The following is a 17,477-nucleotide window of genomic DNA, read 5'->3' as shown; positions in this document are numbered from 1 at the left end:
AAGGTCTTCAGAAAGTTGATAAAAATTATGAGGGTCTGACGCGGTAGCCTAGTGGCTAAAGTGCTCGCCTTGCACACACTGGGATCCCGTATAGGTGTTGGTTCTAACCCTGGCAGCCCCACTTCCCATCCAGCTTTCTGCTTGTGGTCTGGAAGAGCAGACAGCCCAAAGCCTTGGGACCCTGTACCCACATGGGAGACTTGGAAGTTGTTCCTGGCTCTTGTTCAGCTCAGCTCCAACTATTGCAGCTATTGGGGAGTGAATCAACAGACAGGAGCTCTTCCTCTTTCTATTCCTCTCTGTATATTTGACTTTCCAATTAAAAAAAATCTTTAAAAAATAATGGCAGCAATAAAATTATTTAAAAATAATTATGAGAAAATGAACAAATTTAGAAGCTTTTTAAAGAATGTTAAAATTTTAAGTCAGAGATCTCCACTTGTTGGCTTACTCCCCAAATGCCCATCATGGTTGGTGCTGGGCCAGTTCAAAGCCAGGAGCCAGGAGCCGCTTTCCGGTCTCCCGCGTGGGTGCAGCGGCCCAAGCACTCCGGCTGTCTCTGCTGCTTCCCCTGGCTCATTAGCAGGGTCTATTTGGAAGTTTGGACATCAGTGCCCAGATGAGATGCCAGCGTCACAGGGGGTGGCTCCAAGTGCTGCTCCAACGTCCAGGGCCAGCTCCTGTAAATGTTCAGTTCGGGCTTCCCACAAGGCATTTGAAGACCCTTGTAACTTCCTTAAGGTTTGTCCCCTGCTCGCCTTGCCTTATTACTGTTCTCTCCCTGGAGAAGCCCTCAGTGACCGCCAGGCTGCCAGTTGGGGCACAAGGACATCCGGATCGGGTATGGATGGAGCCCCCTGCTCCAGGGAGGACGTGTGATCCCCGTCACTCACCTCAGGGGCCTGCCCAAGAGCCGGGTGGGAGGCTGGGCCCTGCTGAGCTCAGGTACCTTGGGGACTTCCATGCTGGAAACAGCTGGAGTCGTTGGGGCTGGGTGGCGGTTGCAGCTGAGGATGTGTCCCGGCCTGTCTGGGACAGGGGAAGCCACTGGGGCTGGGCGTGCCCAGTGGAGCTGCCTGGAAAGCACTGGGTCTGGGGAACAGGACGGCTGTGGCTTCGGGAGGCCGTGTTTCAAAGGTTACAGGAGGTAAATGTGCCAGGCAAGGTGATGTGGAAGTGTCTGCCGGACCCAGGGGACACCGGCCAGCTGGAGTGGACTGGAGGTCAGGGCAGGCAGGTGCACAGCCCGGGAACACAGTGTGTGTGAGCGTGTACACGTGTCTGTGTAACAGATTAATTCTGGCCACGCAGGCTCTTAGGATGCATCTGACAGGGGCTGTGAGGAACAGTGACGCTGCCGGCTGAACGAGGCTGTGAGAGCTGGGTCGACAGGGAGCTGTGCGTTGGGAGGGCAGCGGTGGGGTCAAGCCTGCAGACACTGGGAAGGAGCGCAGAGGCAGGACCCAGGACGTCACAGGCAGGTGGGTGCCCCTCGCTATGGGAGGAAGGGGAGGATACCCGAGGGAACAGCAGGTGTGGGCAGAGCTGCCCAGGTGGGAGAGAGAATGGAGGGGTAAAGCTGAGCAACACCAGTCAGGTCCCGCCAAGGGCAGTCGGGACAAAGATCACACTGTCTCGAAGTGGCATGAGTGGCAGATCCTACTGAGTGGCCAGACGTGGGGCAGGAAGGAAGCAGCCTGTGTGTGGGCCTGGGGGGGCACAAAGCGGACTTGGAAGCAAGGACTGGACAGAATAAAGTGTGGGGTCACTGAGCCCCGAGTCCAAATCCCAGCTCTAGCACACGCACACACAGGAGAGTGCAAGGTACCACCCAGAAGCCAAGCATTGTCCGGAGATGAATTCCATGTCAAGGGGGTTGCTGGTGCTGTCACGGCTCTCTGGCTGTAGGGTGTGCCTTCCTGTGGCTGGGCAGGAACCCCTGGGTGCCGACTTGGGGCTGAGCTCACCGCAGCCTCGGCGGCGCTGCCAATGACGTAGGCTCAGGGAAACGAGCAGGCGCTGCTGTTCCGCTGTTTTATTACAACCCTGTCCTCGCATTCCAGAACGGATGGCTGTCCAGTACACACCCCCCAGACGCTCCCAAAGTGGACCTCGTTAACATTCAAAAGTCTCCCGTTTCCTTCCCAGGACACCGAATCAAAAGGAAACAAACTAAAAAGGGCTCTTAAAAATAAAAAAAGGCCTAGTCCATCCCAGGAAAAAGCACCTTTACAACAGGAAAACGACCATCCCAGGGATCTGACCAAACCCACACAGCAGCAGAAATTCCTGCTGGAGCAGGACATAAACAGGTTGCCCAAAGTATACATAATTCACAGCTATACACACAGATGTGCAATATATTAAATTTGGTTTCTATCCTCCTCCCCGCCCCCCCTTTTCAGAAATACGCATCCGCCCCAGGAGCCGCAGGAGCCGCAGTAGCCTGCGCACCCCGCAGTAGCCTGCGCACCCCACGCCCAATCCCCTCCCTCCCCCAGTCCAGTGTTTGTAAAGCGAGTAGCAGAAGCTACAGAGGAAGGTGCTGGGTGGCACGCTGGAGGGACACAAATGCCCAAAAAACTTCCCAGCTGCCCGGAAGGCTGGCCTCAGCTCTAGGGTAAAAGGAAGTGCTGGGGACCCCAGGCAGTGAAGCCCTACTCCCAGAACTTAACCCCTGACCCTGGGGGCTCCTGGTGGGGTCAGAGGATGTTGGGGAGGGAAGTGCAGTTTCCTGAGCCACCAGGGCTCAATCCTGTGAACCCAGTGTGTGAGTGGATGTGTGGACACAGGCGCCTGCCCGTTTGCACAAGGGTCAGCAAGCTGCGCTGAGTGCTCTCCCGGCACACTCCCAGCAGTGTGTCTGCTTTGGGGTAAGTGGACTGGTGCCTAGCTGAGCTCCAAAGTCCCCCAAACTCAGAGGCCACAGGCGTGGCAGCAGGTCCCCAGGGCTTGGCACAGCATTTGCCAGAGCAACACAGGGCCCCTCCCTTCCTCCTCAACCCTTAGCGGCTCCATGGGCCAGCTGGATGGCAGGTGCGTGGCTTGCTGCTGCCCCGCGGGCCAGTCACACGCAGCCATACTCGTACCACACGGTCTGTGGGTCCCCGCCTGGCTCCGGGGACACCGGCGTGCTCTTGGAGCTGTTCCCACGACCACAGTCGTCCGGGCCCCTGCCCATGTGGGGTGCCAAGTCGGTAGACCTCCCAGGGCTTTTGGCCGAGAGCCCCTCGGCCCCGCCCCCATCGCTGAGGTTGAGCCCTGGCCGCACAGGTGCGATGGCGGCCACCTCCCCAGAGTGCGGGGGCGTTCGGGGTTTGGTCCTGGCGGCCGGCGAGCTGCTGCCGCTGCCACCTGCTCCGGAGGCCAGGGCGGGGGCCGTGGCAGACTGCTGCAGAGGGGCCAGCCGCTCCTCCTTTGGTGGCGCCAGCGAGAAGCGCCGTACATCCAGGGTCCGGCCGCGGGGACCCGGGCAGGAGCCGCCAGCCTTGCCCACCAGTGGGGTCCGCTCGCGGCTCAGGCTGTGGGCACCTGGCAGCGGGTGGCTGCTCCCGTCCCTGGCCACGGAGGAGGTCACCAGCTTCTGCGGGGCTTCATGCTGTTTGCAGGCCTCTGGGCCGCTGGCCCGGAGGAGGTCAGCCGAGGCCAGGCTGAAAGCCCGGCTCAGGGATGCGCTGCGGCCGGTGGGCGCGTGGGAAGCAGAAGCCAGCACCGCCTGCCGCGGTCTGCCCAGGGACAGGCTCTGCGGGGGCTGGACCGGTCTCGGGGTGCTGCCAGGGGAGGCGGGGGCCTCGGCTGGCCGGAAGTTGGGCTTCACATACTGTCCAGGCTTCAGCTGCCGGCCCTCCGTGGTGCTCACAGCCATCTTGACGGTGGGGGCCACAAAGCTGGTAGGCATCTTGGGTCCTTCTTTGCGGGAGGGTGGCCCGGGCTGGCCCCCCAGGGCGGGGCCGTCATTGGCTTTTTGGAAATAGTCAGTGAGCAGGTCATCCCGGCTGGGAGCATCCTAGGGCAAAAGAAGGGAAGGGGGCGGTGAGGAAGGTGGCAGGCTGGGAAGGAAAACGAGCCCCCTGGGGGCTGGTCCACAAGGACAGGGCGCCGCCTGCTTTGCACCGCCAGAGCCAGCTGCAGGAGGAAGTCGCCGGGTGGGACCCATGCGTCACTCCAGCTGGCTCCCGCCCCTGCCACGGGCTTCCCCCACCCCCGGGGGAAAGCCAGGACCCATCATGTCCCCTAGATCTCCTAGTCTGGGCAGGCACTGATGGGGTGATGGGGAGTGGGTGGAAGCTAAAAGCCCCAGAAACAGTGGGCTCCTGTGAGAGACCTATGCCTTGGCCAACCTAGCTTAACCCAACGAGTGTCCCCTGGCAAGGGGCAGCAGCTATGGACCACGCTCCCCAGGCTGGGAGCTGAGAGCAGCTGTTACATTTTTATGTGATTAGGGGAAAGAAGTTTTAAGACCAGTAAGTAAGATCATGACGCAGCGAGACCTCTGAATGCCCCACCGTGGGTGTCCACATTCATCCCAGTGGGCAGCGGCCAGGCTCATTGGGGCACACGGAATGTCTGCTTTTTCCAACACCGCCGAGAACCCATAAAGATTAATTCTTGGGCCTTTTAAAAATGGCAGGTGCTAAGCTCAGCTATGCCCCAAAACCTAGTGTGAGGGCCCACCCCGGACAGATGCAGAGTTCAGACCCCAAGATCCAGGAGGGGACCCCTCGGGCTGGCTAACAGTGGCTCTCCATCCCCCCTTCCCCGTATCCTCACACGAGTGGGTGAGCTCCGGCCGCTCTCCTCCAGGAACTCCTCCAGGGTGACCATCTCGCTGCTGGGGGAGACGGTACAGGGACGTGCCACAGCAGGCGGCAGGGCCGCGGGCCCATTCCGAGGCGGGGGGTACTCGTGGCGGCCCAGGACGGGGCAGCCCGGGGTGCTGGTGTCTCGGGGCAGCATGCACGGGTCCTTGCTGGGGATCAGATCTTCACTGCTGAAGCTCTCAGACCGACCGAGGAGCTGCTCGGAGGAACCTGGCGTGCAGGGGGAAGTCACGAGGGGACACGTGTCAGGCGCAGCGCCCTTCCCCTTGCATCTGGCTTGCTGAGAAAACTCTGCCTGGAAACCCAGGCCTCATCCCTACCCAGCTGGGAATATCGATGCTAACTATTCTTCTGGAACCCTTTAAAGGTGGAGAGAGAGCCCTTCCACCTGTTACTTCACTCCCCAAATGGTTGTAGCAGGCTGATCCAAAGCCAGGGGCTTCTTCTGGGTCTCCCATGTGGGTGCAGGGGCCCAAGGACTTGAGCCATCCTCTGCTGCTTTTCCAGGCTATTAGCAGAGCGCTGGACTGGAAGTGGAGCAGCTATATATGAACCGGTGCCCACGTGGGATGCTGGTGCCTCGGGCAAAGACTTAGCCTGACAGATGATGGTGCCGGCCCCACATTTTGACTCAAAGTCTCTGCTAGCGTTAAGATTATCTGCAGCTGCAAGGCAGCACCCACACATCCCCACTGTAAAACACGCAGAGGTTGGTGTGTGGCAGGGCGGCTGAGATGCGTTCCCCTTGTCTGGCTGAGTACCATCCTCACTTGTGCTCCAAATTCCTGCCCATGCACACTCCGGGAGACAGCAGCTGTACTCAGGTGCTTGGGCCCCTGCTCCCCGCATAGGAGACCCACACCGACTTCTGGTCCCCGGCCTGAGCCTGGCACAGGGAGGAACCAGCAGATGCAAGATCTGGCTGTCCTCCTTGGGCCTTTGAGGCCACTCAATGAAAGTTCACTGAGCACTTACTATAGGCACTGCAGAGGCAGGTCATGCGGGAGCCCAGGGGACAAATGTTTGTGGTCAGCTGTGGTCTCAAAGCGACTGGCGATGACACACACTGAACCATGTCAGGTTGCTTGGCCCCCTAAAAACCACCTCGCAGATCACTGCCATCTGTGTGACTGTGACACACAGGAGCCAGTATTCTCACCTCCACCTGCAGCCTGAGCCACCAAGGATGGGGGTGGGACTTGCCCACGGCCTATGTCCTGAACTGAACACGCTCAACCGGAGTTTTCAATCAGGAGCCTGGGGCTGGCCATCCCCGGAGGAGCCGCCTTACCTTTCAGATTCAGGGGGGAGCTGTTGCTAGACACATTTCTGCTGCTCTCCAGGCTACTGGGCCGGGACACTGAAAGGAATGGTAAGCCTTACCATACGAGGCAGGTCCTGAGTGCTGAGCAGACCCTGGGCCCAAGACCAAGGAGGCCAAGGCCAACACGATCTGGAGCCCCTGGCCTGGGGGTGCTAGGCTCGCTCGCACCCGGGCAAACCATGTGTGCCAGGCTGTACTTTAAGACCACCCCTCCAAGCTGTCCCCAGCTGAGGAAAACTTGCATAGGGGCCCTGGAGGGCAGGTAGACCACTGGTTGAACCACAAAGTGGGACGGGGCAGCCATGCAGAGACCATGGGAACAGGCACACTAGTGGCACCTGCGCATGACCCTTGGGGCAGGTAACGTGTGAGTACAGTGGAAGGCATTCTGCTTTAGCGCAGGAGGTGGACCTGGGCCAGCAGACAGGCAGTGAGCTCCCTGCGGCGGGAGGTGTGCAAACAGGAGCTACAGACTCAGGCTCTGGGAAAGGAGCCTTCAGAGCAACTTGGGGCCACAGGGCACAAGTGCTGCCCACTCACCATGCTGCCTGTGGCTGAAGTCGAGCTCCAGGGCCGGCTCACAGAGGCTGTCTTCGGAATTACAGCCTAGGGGAGGAGAGTAAGCCTGATGAGGCTGTGCAGGAATGTACAGGAAAGGGGGCACAGATGGCGCCCCATAACCATCCCCAACCAGTGTGGGGCTGTGCCATAACCACACTCCTTCCTGGGGAGCGATGGGGAGTCCTCGGGTCTTCCAGCTCCTTTTCACAGCGCCCTGGACCGGTTCTTGGGTACCACATGACTACACGGATGGCCAGCATGTGAGCATTCTCACGCCAGCTTCCTCCAGCGACCCAGGACGCCGGGATGCTGGTCCTGGGCTCTGGAGGCCATGTCCAGGGAATCCCTGAACTGGCAGGGACTTCCGGGCAAGGCGTGGCTAGCCCTTCCTGGGGGGACCCTGAGGTTGCTCAGAGCATATCTGAAGCTTGTGCTTAAAGCTGCAAAAATGCCCCAGCGCCCTGGGAGACAGCTGAAACCCTCTGCCTGCTGTTTTCTAGGCTCTGCAATCCAGAGCAGCCGCCCTCAGGACAGGGGCGTGGACTTCAGGGGCCTCTTCCCTTTGCCCTAAAGGCACTTGCCCCATGCTCTCCCACACCCCATCCTCAGGTCTCCCTTCCCCTCTCTGGAGGCTACCTGGGACCATGGGCTCCACTGTCTCCACTGTTTCCACAGCAACTGAATGCTGAGACGGTTAAGCCACCTGCCTGGTAGTGTCACCGGGCTGCAGAGCAGACTTGAACCAATCTCATCCTGTTGCCCTATTAGCTGCTGGCCAGCACCCTCCAGCTCCTGAGAGCCCAGAGCTCTCAACTCACCTTTGGCACGGCCCGGGTGCCGGGAGGCGAGGGTGGAGCTGGGAGGGATCGCGGTGATGGCAGGGGTTGAACAGGCCCGGGAGCCCAGTGCCGAGGGCCAGGGCTTGGCGGCTTCTGTGCTGTCCAGGCCATCCCCGGGAGGGGACCCTCGCTTGGCCTTCAGGTCTCCGGGGCCTGCAACAGCAGAGCACATTGAGAAGTGAGGTGATGTGGCTGGTGCTGAGAGCAGGCAGCCTTAGCACGGCCTGAAGCAGGCATGGCAAGACACACAGGCCACAGAGACAGAAGCCGGGCTGCCGAGCCTCCTAGCCATGGCTGGCCTTGGGGTGGGGGACAGGTAGATGCGACACGCTGGTGATTGGACAGAGGACAAGCCAGACGCTGCTGAGCCCTGGCTCAGGAGCTGCAGGTGCACGTGCAAGCTGACGGGATGGGGAATTCGGACCTGATGAAGATGCCAGCCAGGGCCCTAAGGTCCTGGCCACTGGCTTAGAGTTTCAGAGGGTCGTTGGCCAGCTCCCAGTGCTCCTTTGTTTAGGAAAAGGGGCCCTGTGGTCTGTGTGGGGAGAGGGAACCGAGGGGCAGTACCTGGAATACTCTACCAATGCTGACTGTCCCACCACGAGCCTGTCCTCTGTCGAAATCAAACTGTATATACAAACACATGCTAAGGGAAAAAACCCACCGAGGCCTGACCGTTCTCTGGAATCAAATTCCAGCACAGCCCCATTAAGAACCCAAAAGTCCCAAACACAAAGCCCACTGCCAGTTCACCGGCAGGACAGGGAGGCGGCTGTCCAAACCAACAGCCAAGAGGGCGCCTAAGAACGCGCCGGCCCCACATCCCTCCAGCCAAGGGCGTGCGTGGCGCCTCGGGCCCTCCCCAGCCTGACCCCATCTGCCCTTGGTCACTCCAAGTCTGGGCTCCCAGCATGGCTCCAAGGGCAGGTGCAACTGTGACCTGGGAAAGGTGACCTTGATGAGAAGCAAGCTTCAAGTCTGGTGGAGTGAGTGGGGTGGTTGGTGCACGATGAGGCAGCAGCAGGGAGCGGAGGCAGCATGCAGGGGAGATGGGCTTCCCAGGCAGGATCTGCACACGGAAGGCAGCGTGGCAGGCACAGGGCAGTTTGAGTGACCTTGTCTGTATGCTGACCCCATTTCCCACTTAGTACTGTTATCTTTCCTTTGCAAAGAAACAGCTGGCAACCGTGTGCCAACCGAAAGAACATGACCACTCAGCTTGCATCAGGACACAGAAGCTCGCCAAGCTGGCGACTGCACAGCCGGGGACGGAAGCAGCCAGCACAGAGGCCGGCATGCCGCACCACTGCGGACAGACTTGGGTGCTGGCGTCCTTCCTGGCTGCTGCCATTTAGACTTTGGCACCCACGATGCCGGAGCATCACAGCGTGGCCTTGAACCTCCTGAGCTCTGGCTAGGCAAAGATCAATCCAGTAACTCCAAGAACCCCGGGGCACCACTCGCTGGTTCTGAGCCCAATGCACGCTGTCTCAGGAAGGACCGAGTCAGCACAAGCTGACAACTTGGTGTTCCAACAGAGGGAGGGGCGGAGCGCCCCGGTCTCAGCATTCACTGCTTAAAAACAAGCCTTGCATTTCAGGAAACAGCGATGACCAGCCAGCCAGCTCTGCTCCACACATGGGCGCGGCGTAAGCGGGCAGGTGCAGGGGACAGGAGGCACACAGCTGTGGGACTTACTCAGCGAGGCCTGCCCGGCCCGAGGCTCCCCTACAACTGCACCAAGGGAGCAGTCCGGGGAATGAGGCAACACATCTTCGCATTTGAAATCAAAATCCACGTGGGTGAGGACGGGCTGGGGGCGGGCAGGTGGGGTCCACTCTAGGCCATGCAGCATGCGTGGGAGGGGACACATGATGCAGGCCCACGGCAGGAGGGGTGGGGGAAGGGTTAGAAGTCTCCGATGCTGGAGAAGGAGAGGGGGTCGTTAGGAGAGGGTGGGATGTCTGAGGAAGACCAGAAGCGGAGGCGTTTAGAGAGAGCCGGGGGGCCCGATGGAGACTTGAACTTGTCCTTGCTCTTGCTTCTCACAAAGGGACTCTTTTTGCGCTGAGATGCTAAAGTTTTATCACCCAGATCATCCAAAAGAGGGAGGGGAAAAAAAAAACATGAACAATGATTACATGCGAACTAAGGCAGCAATGAGCCCCTGGGGAAATCAGAGCCCTGTCCCACCCAGGCGGGGTGAGGGATCCGAGAAGCGGGTTGCAGACCAGGGCGAGTGACAGCAGCTCGTCCCTCAGGACCGCCCTGGCTCAGTCGAACTAGCTCAGCGGCGTCCTCACACTGACCGTGTGCTGCTAAGCCCGGGAGGCCGACAGGACGCGACCCAAGCAGCCGGGGCCACGGAGGGCCACTCGGCTTCGATTGCTCAGTCACTGAATACTTAGCGACAGGCTCCTCTTACTCATCCATTTTAATGACAGGGTCCCTGGAGACTTAGCTCACACGCTACCCTACCATTCGTGGTCTGCGCCCGGGAAACACGCAGCGACACGCCTCGGGCCCGCGGTACTCAGTACCTGGTAGGACTTTCTGACAACGAGAGCGCTGCTTTTTGCACACCCTCACTTCCAGCTCCTACACCTGCCAGGGTCACCCTAAGCTCCCTGGCCTTTCCAGCGCAAGGGCCGTTTACTCCTTCCTTAGACACATGGCTGCTTTTCATGCACTCGCCATGAACTTTTACAAGGCCCCTCTGGTTAGGCCCCCAAATAACCTTAAGTCTTAACACCCATTTCCATCATACTTTTCTAAGCGCTTAGGCTAGTGTTTGAGGATGAAAGCAGACAGGATCTCTCATTTCTGCCCCAGTAGCACCACCTGGTGGCTATAGCTCGCATTGCGGAATTGGGCACCAACTTCCTGCCTCCACCTGCAACTTCCTCGGTCCACTTCTTCAGGGGCAGTGCAGGCTGGGCTGAGAAGTCTAGAGCCCACCTCCTTCCTCCTGCAGGAGCTAACCCTTTTTCAGCTCACAGGGCAGTGGGGACTGAGGATGTGCATGTGGTTCCGAGCCCAGGAAGTCAGGCTCAAGACCTGGTGGCAGCCACCAAGAGTTCCACAGCCAGCCGCCTTCCCTTTGGGTCTTCCCAACTCACTCTGGAATTCCAACTCCACACAGGAATTCATTTGGGCTCTTGCTGTGCAAGCTGAAGACCAAAGTTTAGGACCTGCTGGCCAGGCTTACCGTCCCCGTGGTTCTCACTGACTTTTACCCCTAAAAGGGGAGGAACTCAGGCAGCGTGCCTTCCGCATTTGGACAGGTCACGCTCAGAACCACGCACACTGTCAGCCTCCCAGAGGGGGATGGAACGTGTGGGGCGGGACAAAATCACGGCTGCCACAAGCCATTTTTCTCCTAGTTTCCTTGTAGAATTAAGTGGAAAAGCTCGACATTACCTACATGTCACAAACAGTGAGCAAGGCTGTGGCTTCTCCCAGGGCATGTCTATTTGGGAGTCCTGTGGGCACACTGTGTTTCCCCGGGCAGCCAGCTTGGACCGAGGGAGAGCACCCAGCATGCCTTCAAAAGGGAAGAAGGTCAGAACCCCTCCCTGCACAGGCTTCCGGAATGTTCTGCGTATAGGAGCACAGGTGAGATGCACCCGGGAGCTTGCTGGAATCCTTGACATGCGGGATGGCCCAGGCTGCCGTCATGACCACACCTGCCTCCGTGGGGCCTGTGGAGATCAGCTCTGGGGCACCAAGGTGCCACAGGGCAACCCCACCACGCTGCTGCCGTGGCCCCCACCGTGCACCCTTCCTCACCCGGAGCCCGGCTGACGGGCCCCTCCTACCTCTGCCCCCGGACCCGCTGTGGGGGTCATGCTCGTTGGTACTGCCGTTCAAGCCCGGTGGGGTGTCCGGGTTCTCAGGCTGCGGCCTGAGGGGCGAGGCGGGGTCTTCCAGCTGCCAGGAAGGGCTGTCCGCAGTGGATTTGGAGCGCTCTCTTGAACCCTCTTTCTTGGGTTTGATGAATTTGACCAAGGCTCTGGCTCCTATCCAGTGGTTCTTCCTAAAAGGAAGCAGATTTGGGGAGCAGAGTCACAGACCCCTCATTTTCTCTACACTCACCGGTGCTGCAGCAAGCTGGCGTTCCTGGCCCAAGCCCCGCACCGAGGGAAGACCGACCTACAGGAAGGAGAGGCGCCGCTGCTTGGGACACTGGTATCCCCTAACAGTGCCAGTTCAAGTCCTGGCTGCTCCATTTCCAATCCAGCTCCATGCTAATGTGCCCGGGAAGCAGGGGGATGTGGCCCAGCCCTGGCTGTTGCACCAGATGGAAGGACCTGGGGTGGCTGCTTCGTGGCAAGGAGCCCAGGTGTCCCCCAACAGGTGTGTCCCCTGCCTGGCTACGGCAGCTCACACCTTGTGACTGACGAGGAACCATGCCTCTCTGCCCTGCCCGGGTAAGCTTCGGCCTCACTAGGGTCAACTGGCACCTGCCACTCCACCCAGGGGGAGCTGGAGCGCAGGGCAGCCGCAGACCGAACTCTTTATCCCTCCTGACATGGGGGAGGCAACCTGCCAAGCCCTGAAGACACGGGCCCTGCCAACCGGGCCTCTGGGAGGCCCAGGGTCCATGCTGCTTGTGGGAGAGCGGCTGGGCTGCCAGCAGAAGCCTGGCCATGGGACTCACTTCTTTGGAGCAGGATCGTAGAACTTGTACTGGTCCATGATCTTCTCCTCCAGCTTCTCCTTGTGTCTCCGTAAGGCATTCAGCTTGTCTCTGCGAAGATGCAAGGTGAAGACCCTCAATCCACTTGGAAACAAGAGAATTGCTATTGCTCCCAGGCCCAGCAGGGGTGTTGGCCTGAGTCAGGTGGGGAGCGGGGTGGGAGCCTGTGGGGACCTCTGGCCTTGACGCCTGTCCCAGCACCGAGTTGAGCTCCTGCCCCAGGACACAGGGCACTAACCAGGTCATCAAGGTTGTACAGTCACAACACTGCCCCGGGGCCATTCCAACCCCGTGGTTTCTGATGATGCATCCTTGGGCACAAATGCAAAAGCTCTGAGAGCAAGCCAGGCAGGGCTGGCAAGCAGCAGGCACGGGGGCTGGTGCCTTGCACCTGCTGGCCCTAGGGCAGGTCACCGGCAGCTGGGAGCAGACGCAGCTTTGGCGGGGTGGCCGGCCCAGGAGCCAGAAAGCCAGGAGAAGAAGCCACGTCTCCTGAGCAGCACACGCTGGGAACCGCTCACGTGGTCAACAACATGATAAAGGGCCAGAGCCACTGTCAGGGCCACAGGGAGCCACAAGCCACCCTTGCTCCCTGGGGCATGTGGCCTGATTATAGAGGAAGGGAACCCTTTGGCCTGCAGGGCCTCCAGGCCCCCGTGTGGCCTTGTGCAGGCAGCCAGGGTCCCGCCCAAGAGGCATGAGCCCTACACCAGCCCAGCCCTCCCAGCGGCTGCCCAGTGCGTGCTGGCACACATCAGGGACTGCAGCAGGTTCCAGGAAGTGTGCCAAGCTGCAGGCTGGCACTGATGCTCTCTAAGGAGACACGTTTCCCCACAGCTGCGGGGTGGTGGCATCGGGGCCGGCTTCCACACCCTCCAGCGAGCACCTGCCTGGGCGCTGCGGGTGGGCAGCAGCCATCACCAACCACGCAGAGGGCCAGCTGCCTACCCCCCCACACGACAGTCAGCCACGAGCAAGTGGCTACAGCCCAGGGAGGGGCCGGGCACGTCCCTGGGGGCCGAGACAGCCTGTGGACCCACAAGCCTGTCTCTTCTTGCCCAACGACGCCAGCCACTCCCGACCACGAGGCAGGACGGCACCCAGTGGAGAAACCACCGGGGATTCCTGCGTGGCGTCCGGGTGGCTCACTGCTGAGCCACCAGGTCTCCGGCGCCACGACTTCCCACTGGTTTCGTCTGCTCTCTCTGGCAAGTCCCTGGGCCTGTCCGAACCTCCCCAGGGAATCCAGAGACCTCTTGTGGGCACAGAAGCCTCCACAGGCGGGCAGCCACCTGGTTCGCTCTGCACCCTCCCTCCTTCACAGAACCACACTTCGGGGTGACCCTCACATTTGTCCGGCATCAGCTACTTTATCCCCAGGAGCCCCTGGTTCCCAGGGACTGGTTCTGTGCACCCCACAGGACCTGTACTGGACTTGAAATGCTCCAACAGTATGGGAAGTGATGAGATGAGCTAGGTCCCCTCGCCTCCAGCCCTACTTCCCCCAGTCCTGCAGGATGTAAAGACAGCTCCGCACGCAGGCTCAGAAGTTCCTGGCGGTGGATGGCAGGGCATCCCAGGGCAGCCCTTGTCCAGGAGAGGGGCCGACCCTCCCTCGGGCCCTCCTGGCACGCAGTGGGCGGCCCCAGGCAGGGGGCAGGGGTGCGGGTGAACCCTGCCTTACATGTACTGCTTCTGCTCCTCGTGGAACTGCTCCTTGCTCTCCAGGTTCTGCTCCACGAGCATCTGGTTCTGCTGGCTCAGCAGCTGGATCTGGCTCAGCAGGTGATGGTTCTCTTCCTCCAGGTTGCCCTTGAGGCGGGAGAGCAGCTGAAACAGAGTACCAGGCAGCTCAGGCGCGGGGCACCTGCCCGGGGGGGGGGGGCACCTGCCTGGGAGGCCTCCGCCGGGCGCACCTCCAGGGTCTCCTCCCTCAGGATGGCGTGGGACAGGGCCGCAGAGCCAGCAACGTGAGGTCAGCTCAGCTCCCTCCACCACTGCGCTGGCTCTCCTGGCAGCCTTGGCACTGGCTCCTGCTAGCCCCACGCTGGCCTCCCCCAAGAGCTGGGCTCTGATCTAACCACATCTTCAGCGCTCGGCACTGAACCCCCTGCCCACGCCCTGCTCTCAAGCCACACAAGTTTGACCACTTCTGTTGACCCACCCACCCACCGCCTGTGGCCCCTGCCTGAAGATCCTGCTGCACCTGCCTCTGATGGACAAAGCATGCCTTCGTCTTAGCCCTGGCCACACTGTGGCAGGACACAGGGGACAGCCTGAGATCTGGCTGGCACCCCAGGCTTCATTCTCTGTAGTGTCTCAGAGGGCTACTGGGCGTGCAGAGCACCCCAAGGCCCCCTGTGTGTCCCTGGGTGGATTAGACGAGGTGTGAGTTCTACCCACACAGCGCAGCCAGACCCACCAAGCCTTCCACACCGAGGGGTCGCCCAGGCTCTCCTCTGCAGGCAGGCCCCATCCTGTGGCTGTGGAGCCCCTTTCCTAATGACCCAAATGGCTGGGAATCCGAGGACTCCTGCATGAGTTTTACCCCAACCATTCCAGAGTCCTAAGCCCCGAGGTAACCAAACTCAGCAACAGGTGCGCGCGAACACACACACGCACGCACGCACGCACGCACGCGCGCGGCAAGGACCGGCGGCGCGGCTCAGCTGCCAGCACCGGGCCCCCTGCTCAGCAGGCAGGCGGTTTCCGACGCCATCCGCAGGCAGCCTCACCTCGCAGTGGTTGTCCAGCTTGGTCAGCGAGAGGTCCATGCTCTGGTGCTGCTCCTTGAGCTCGTCGAAGCGCGCCTGCCAGCGGTTCAGTTCCAGCTGTGAGTTGTGCAGCGAGGTCTTGAGCTCCTTGGTGTGTGTGTGCAGCTCCTCGTACTCGCCCTTGAGCTGCTGGTGCAGGAAGCTGACCCTGCACGGGGCGGAGGCCGAGAGGAGCAGAGAGCCGGAGTCACCGGGGCTGAGGGGCACTCCCCAGGGAGCAGCGCCCCAAGCCCCGCAGGCTCCGTCCACAGCAGCCACTCTGGGCCTCTTCTGCATGTATACTTGGTGGAGGGGCCTTAACAAAACTGCCAGGTGCCGGGGTGCCCTCTGGGGTTCTGTGGGGTACCCCCAGGTTGGCACACTGGGCCCACTGCAGGAAAGTGTGCCTGTTGCTCCCTGCCCCACGTTTCGGCTCTAATATCCCTGCACACATGGAGAGAAGCGATGTGCTACGAAGGCAATGTTACAAAGTATGGAATCAATGAGTGAGTAAGTTGGAGGGGGAGGGAGAGGGGAAGTATCTGTTTACTTCTAAAAGGTTTTCTAATATATTTTAAGTGTGCCCCGACATTGCTGGTACAGACAATGGGGGACTGTCCACACTGGAAGAACACACTGGTGGAATTATAACTCCTTAAGGATTACTGTAACAACATGCGGAAAATCAGAGGGGTGGGAATCCCAGGCTCTATGGAACTATCATAAAAACCATAATTCAAAATTAAAATAAAAAAAAAAGACTTTAAAATGCATAAAGTCAGAATTACAGATTGAGTGTGTGTGTGTCTGTGTGTGACAGAGGCTCTATCCGTTGAGTCACTCCCCAAATGGCCACAACGGCTGGGACTTGGCCAGGCCAAAGCCAGAAGGCAGGAGCGTCTGGCAAGTCTGCCTCGTGAATAGAGGGGCCCAAGTACTTGGGCCAGCTCCTACTGCTTTCCCAGGCACTCTAACAGGAAGCCAGATTGGAAATGGAGCAGTCGGGACTTGAACCGGCACCCATAAGGGATGCCAGCACTGTAGGTAGTGCCTCAACCCACTAATGCCACAATGCAGACACTTCTATTTGTTTTAATCAAAAGACACAGTATGTGTTTATGAAGAGAGGGAAAGAGCCAGAGAGAAAACAGAAAGAGAGCTTCCATGTGCTAGTTCACTCCCCACATGGCTGCAACAGCCAGGTCTGGGCCCGTCTGAAGCCAGGCATGCCATCCAGGTCTCCCCTGTGGGTGGCAGGGACCCAAAGATTCCAACAGATCTCAACAGCTAGCTGAGCTCACAGACCCTGGAGCCATGAGCACTGGCTGTGCCTCCCTTACAACAGCCAGGTGCCCCACACATTCCCCTAAGGTAGCAGCTGGGGACCACCCAATGCACACGAGGGACACAACCCCATCCCCTGGCATCACTGGCACCCCCTAATGCAGCCCCAGCCAGAGCTGCCTCTGACCAGCCCACACATGCAGCTGAAAACATGGCAGGGTTACATGCAATATGCTGGGTGTAGGGAGGCCATGGCAGCCAGCCACCGGGGCCTTACCTGTCCAGCTCTCCCCGCAGCCGCTGGTTCTCGCCCGTGGCCATGGCGTTGGTCCTGCGTTCCTGCTGCAGAGCCTCCCTCTCCGTGGTCAGGACCTTTTCCAGCTCGTCCAGCTCCGCCTTGTGTGTCAGGAGGTCCCCGTGCCTGTGGGAGGGAAACCCCGGCTGGAGGAGGCCTGGCCTTCCTCTTCCGGGTCACGCGCACATGCAGGAAAGGGGACTCTCCTTGGGAGCCTCTCTGCAGGAGCCAGGGGGCGGGGGAGCAGCCTAGGCAGGGGGAGGCAGGGATGAGGTCAGCCCCCCAGCCCCGGAGCACTCTTCTTCCAGACTTGTGTCCCCAGTACTCCCTCCATAACTGGCCACCTGGGACCACAGGGTCTGCAGTGTGAACACCTTACCTTATCATGAAAAAGTGACCCATGCTCCCGCAAGAGCTGGCGGATCTCAGGCTAACTGCAAGCTACTCAGCCAGATCTGGGCTCACCTCTGCTCTCCCTCTCCCTGGCCTTCCTGGGAGAACAGACTTGCCTAAAAGCCATCGCTTGCCACCCTCCTCCTCCCCAAATCTCTGTGAGCTGCTTGGCTATTTCTGGAAGACAGCGTTAACACAAGCATGGAGCCCCAGGCTGGCCCAGGCCACTTGTGCTGGAGGACCCGGGATCACCTCCAGGTGTGGGGGACAGAGGGCCCAGACACAGCCTCCCTCCACGCCCATGGTCCTGCCTGAGGCTCTCCTGCTCACGGCCCCCAACCCCTAAACCTACTGTGTACTCTGCAGGCAACCTGGTCAGGAGGGCACTTAAGGACACGCTCATGTGACCTGTGGACACGGTACCCCAGCATGGCACAGCCTTCAGGGTGGGGTGGGGTGTGGCTTTTGCCTGGCTTGCAGGATAATGAACTTTCTTCTCTAGACCGGTA

General features: G+C 60.0%; 1 protein-coding gene across 3 annotated transcripts in view; it reads right to left on the bottom strand.

The window, feature by feature from the left end:
* Positions 1–2,461: 2,461 nt before the first annotated feature.
* CCDC88C (coiled-coil domain containing 88C) overlaps positions 2,462–17,477 on the bottom strand; it is an 85,523-nt gene continuing 70,507 nt past the window's right edge. For 2 of the 3 annotated variants that reach the window (XM_040975155.1, XM_040975154.1), the window contains 10 exons: positions 16,558–16,701; positions 14,979–15,165; positions 13,928–14,073; positions 12,205–12,294; positions 11,363–11,580; positions 7,524–7,697; positions 6,685–6,750; positions 6,112–6,180; positions 4,771–5,030; positions 2,462–4,006 (listed from right to left, as the gene is read on the bottom strand). In XM_040975155.1, coding sequence (XP_040831089.1) covers positions 3,068–4,006; positions 4,771–5,030; positions 6,112–6,180; positions 6,685–6,750; positions 7,524–7,697; positions 11,363–11,580; positions 12,205–12,294; positions 13,928–14,073; positions 14,979–15,165; positions 16,558–16,701 — 2,293 coding nt within the window. In that variant the 3' untranslated portion in view covers positions 2,462–3,067. Of the gene's footprint in view, positions 4,007–4,770; positions 5,031–6,111; positions 6,181–6,684; positions 6,751–7,523; positions 7,698–8,704; positions 9,620–11,362; positions 11,581–12,204; positions 12,295–13,927; positions 14,074–14,978; positions 15,166–16,557; positions 16,702–17,477 lie in introns of those variants that run through there. The other variant, XM_040975156.1, reaches the window with a different exon arrangement.

The sequence above is a fragment of the Ochotona curzoniae genome, unplaced genomic scaffold (genome assembly GCF_017591425.1).
Source record: "Ochotona curzoniae isolate NIBS_2020 unplaced genomic scaffold, NIBS_Ocur_1.0 contig_2688, whole genome shotgun sequence".
In the NCBI taxonomy this organism is placed as follows: Eukaryota; Metazoa; Chordata; class Mammalia; order Lagomorpha; family Ochotonidae; genus Ochotona; species Ochotona curzoniae.
This window is presented reverse-complemented; position numbering and strand designations above follow the sequence as displayed.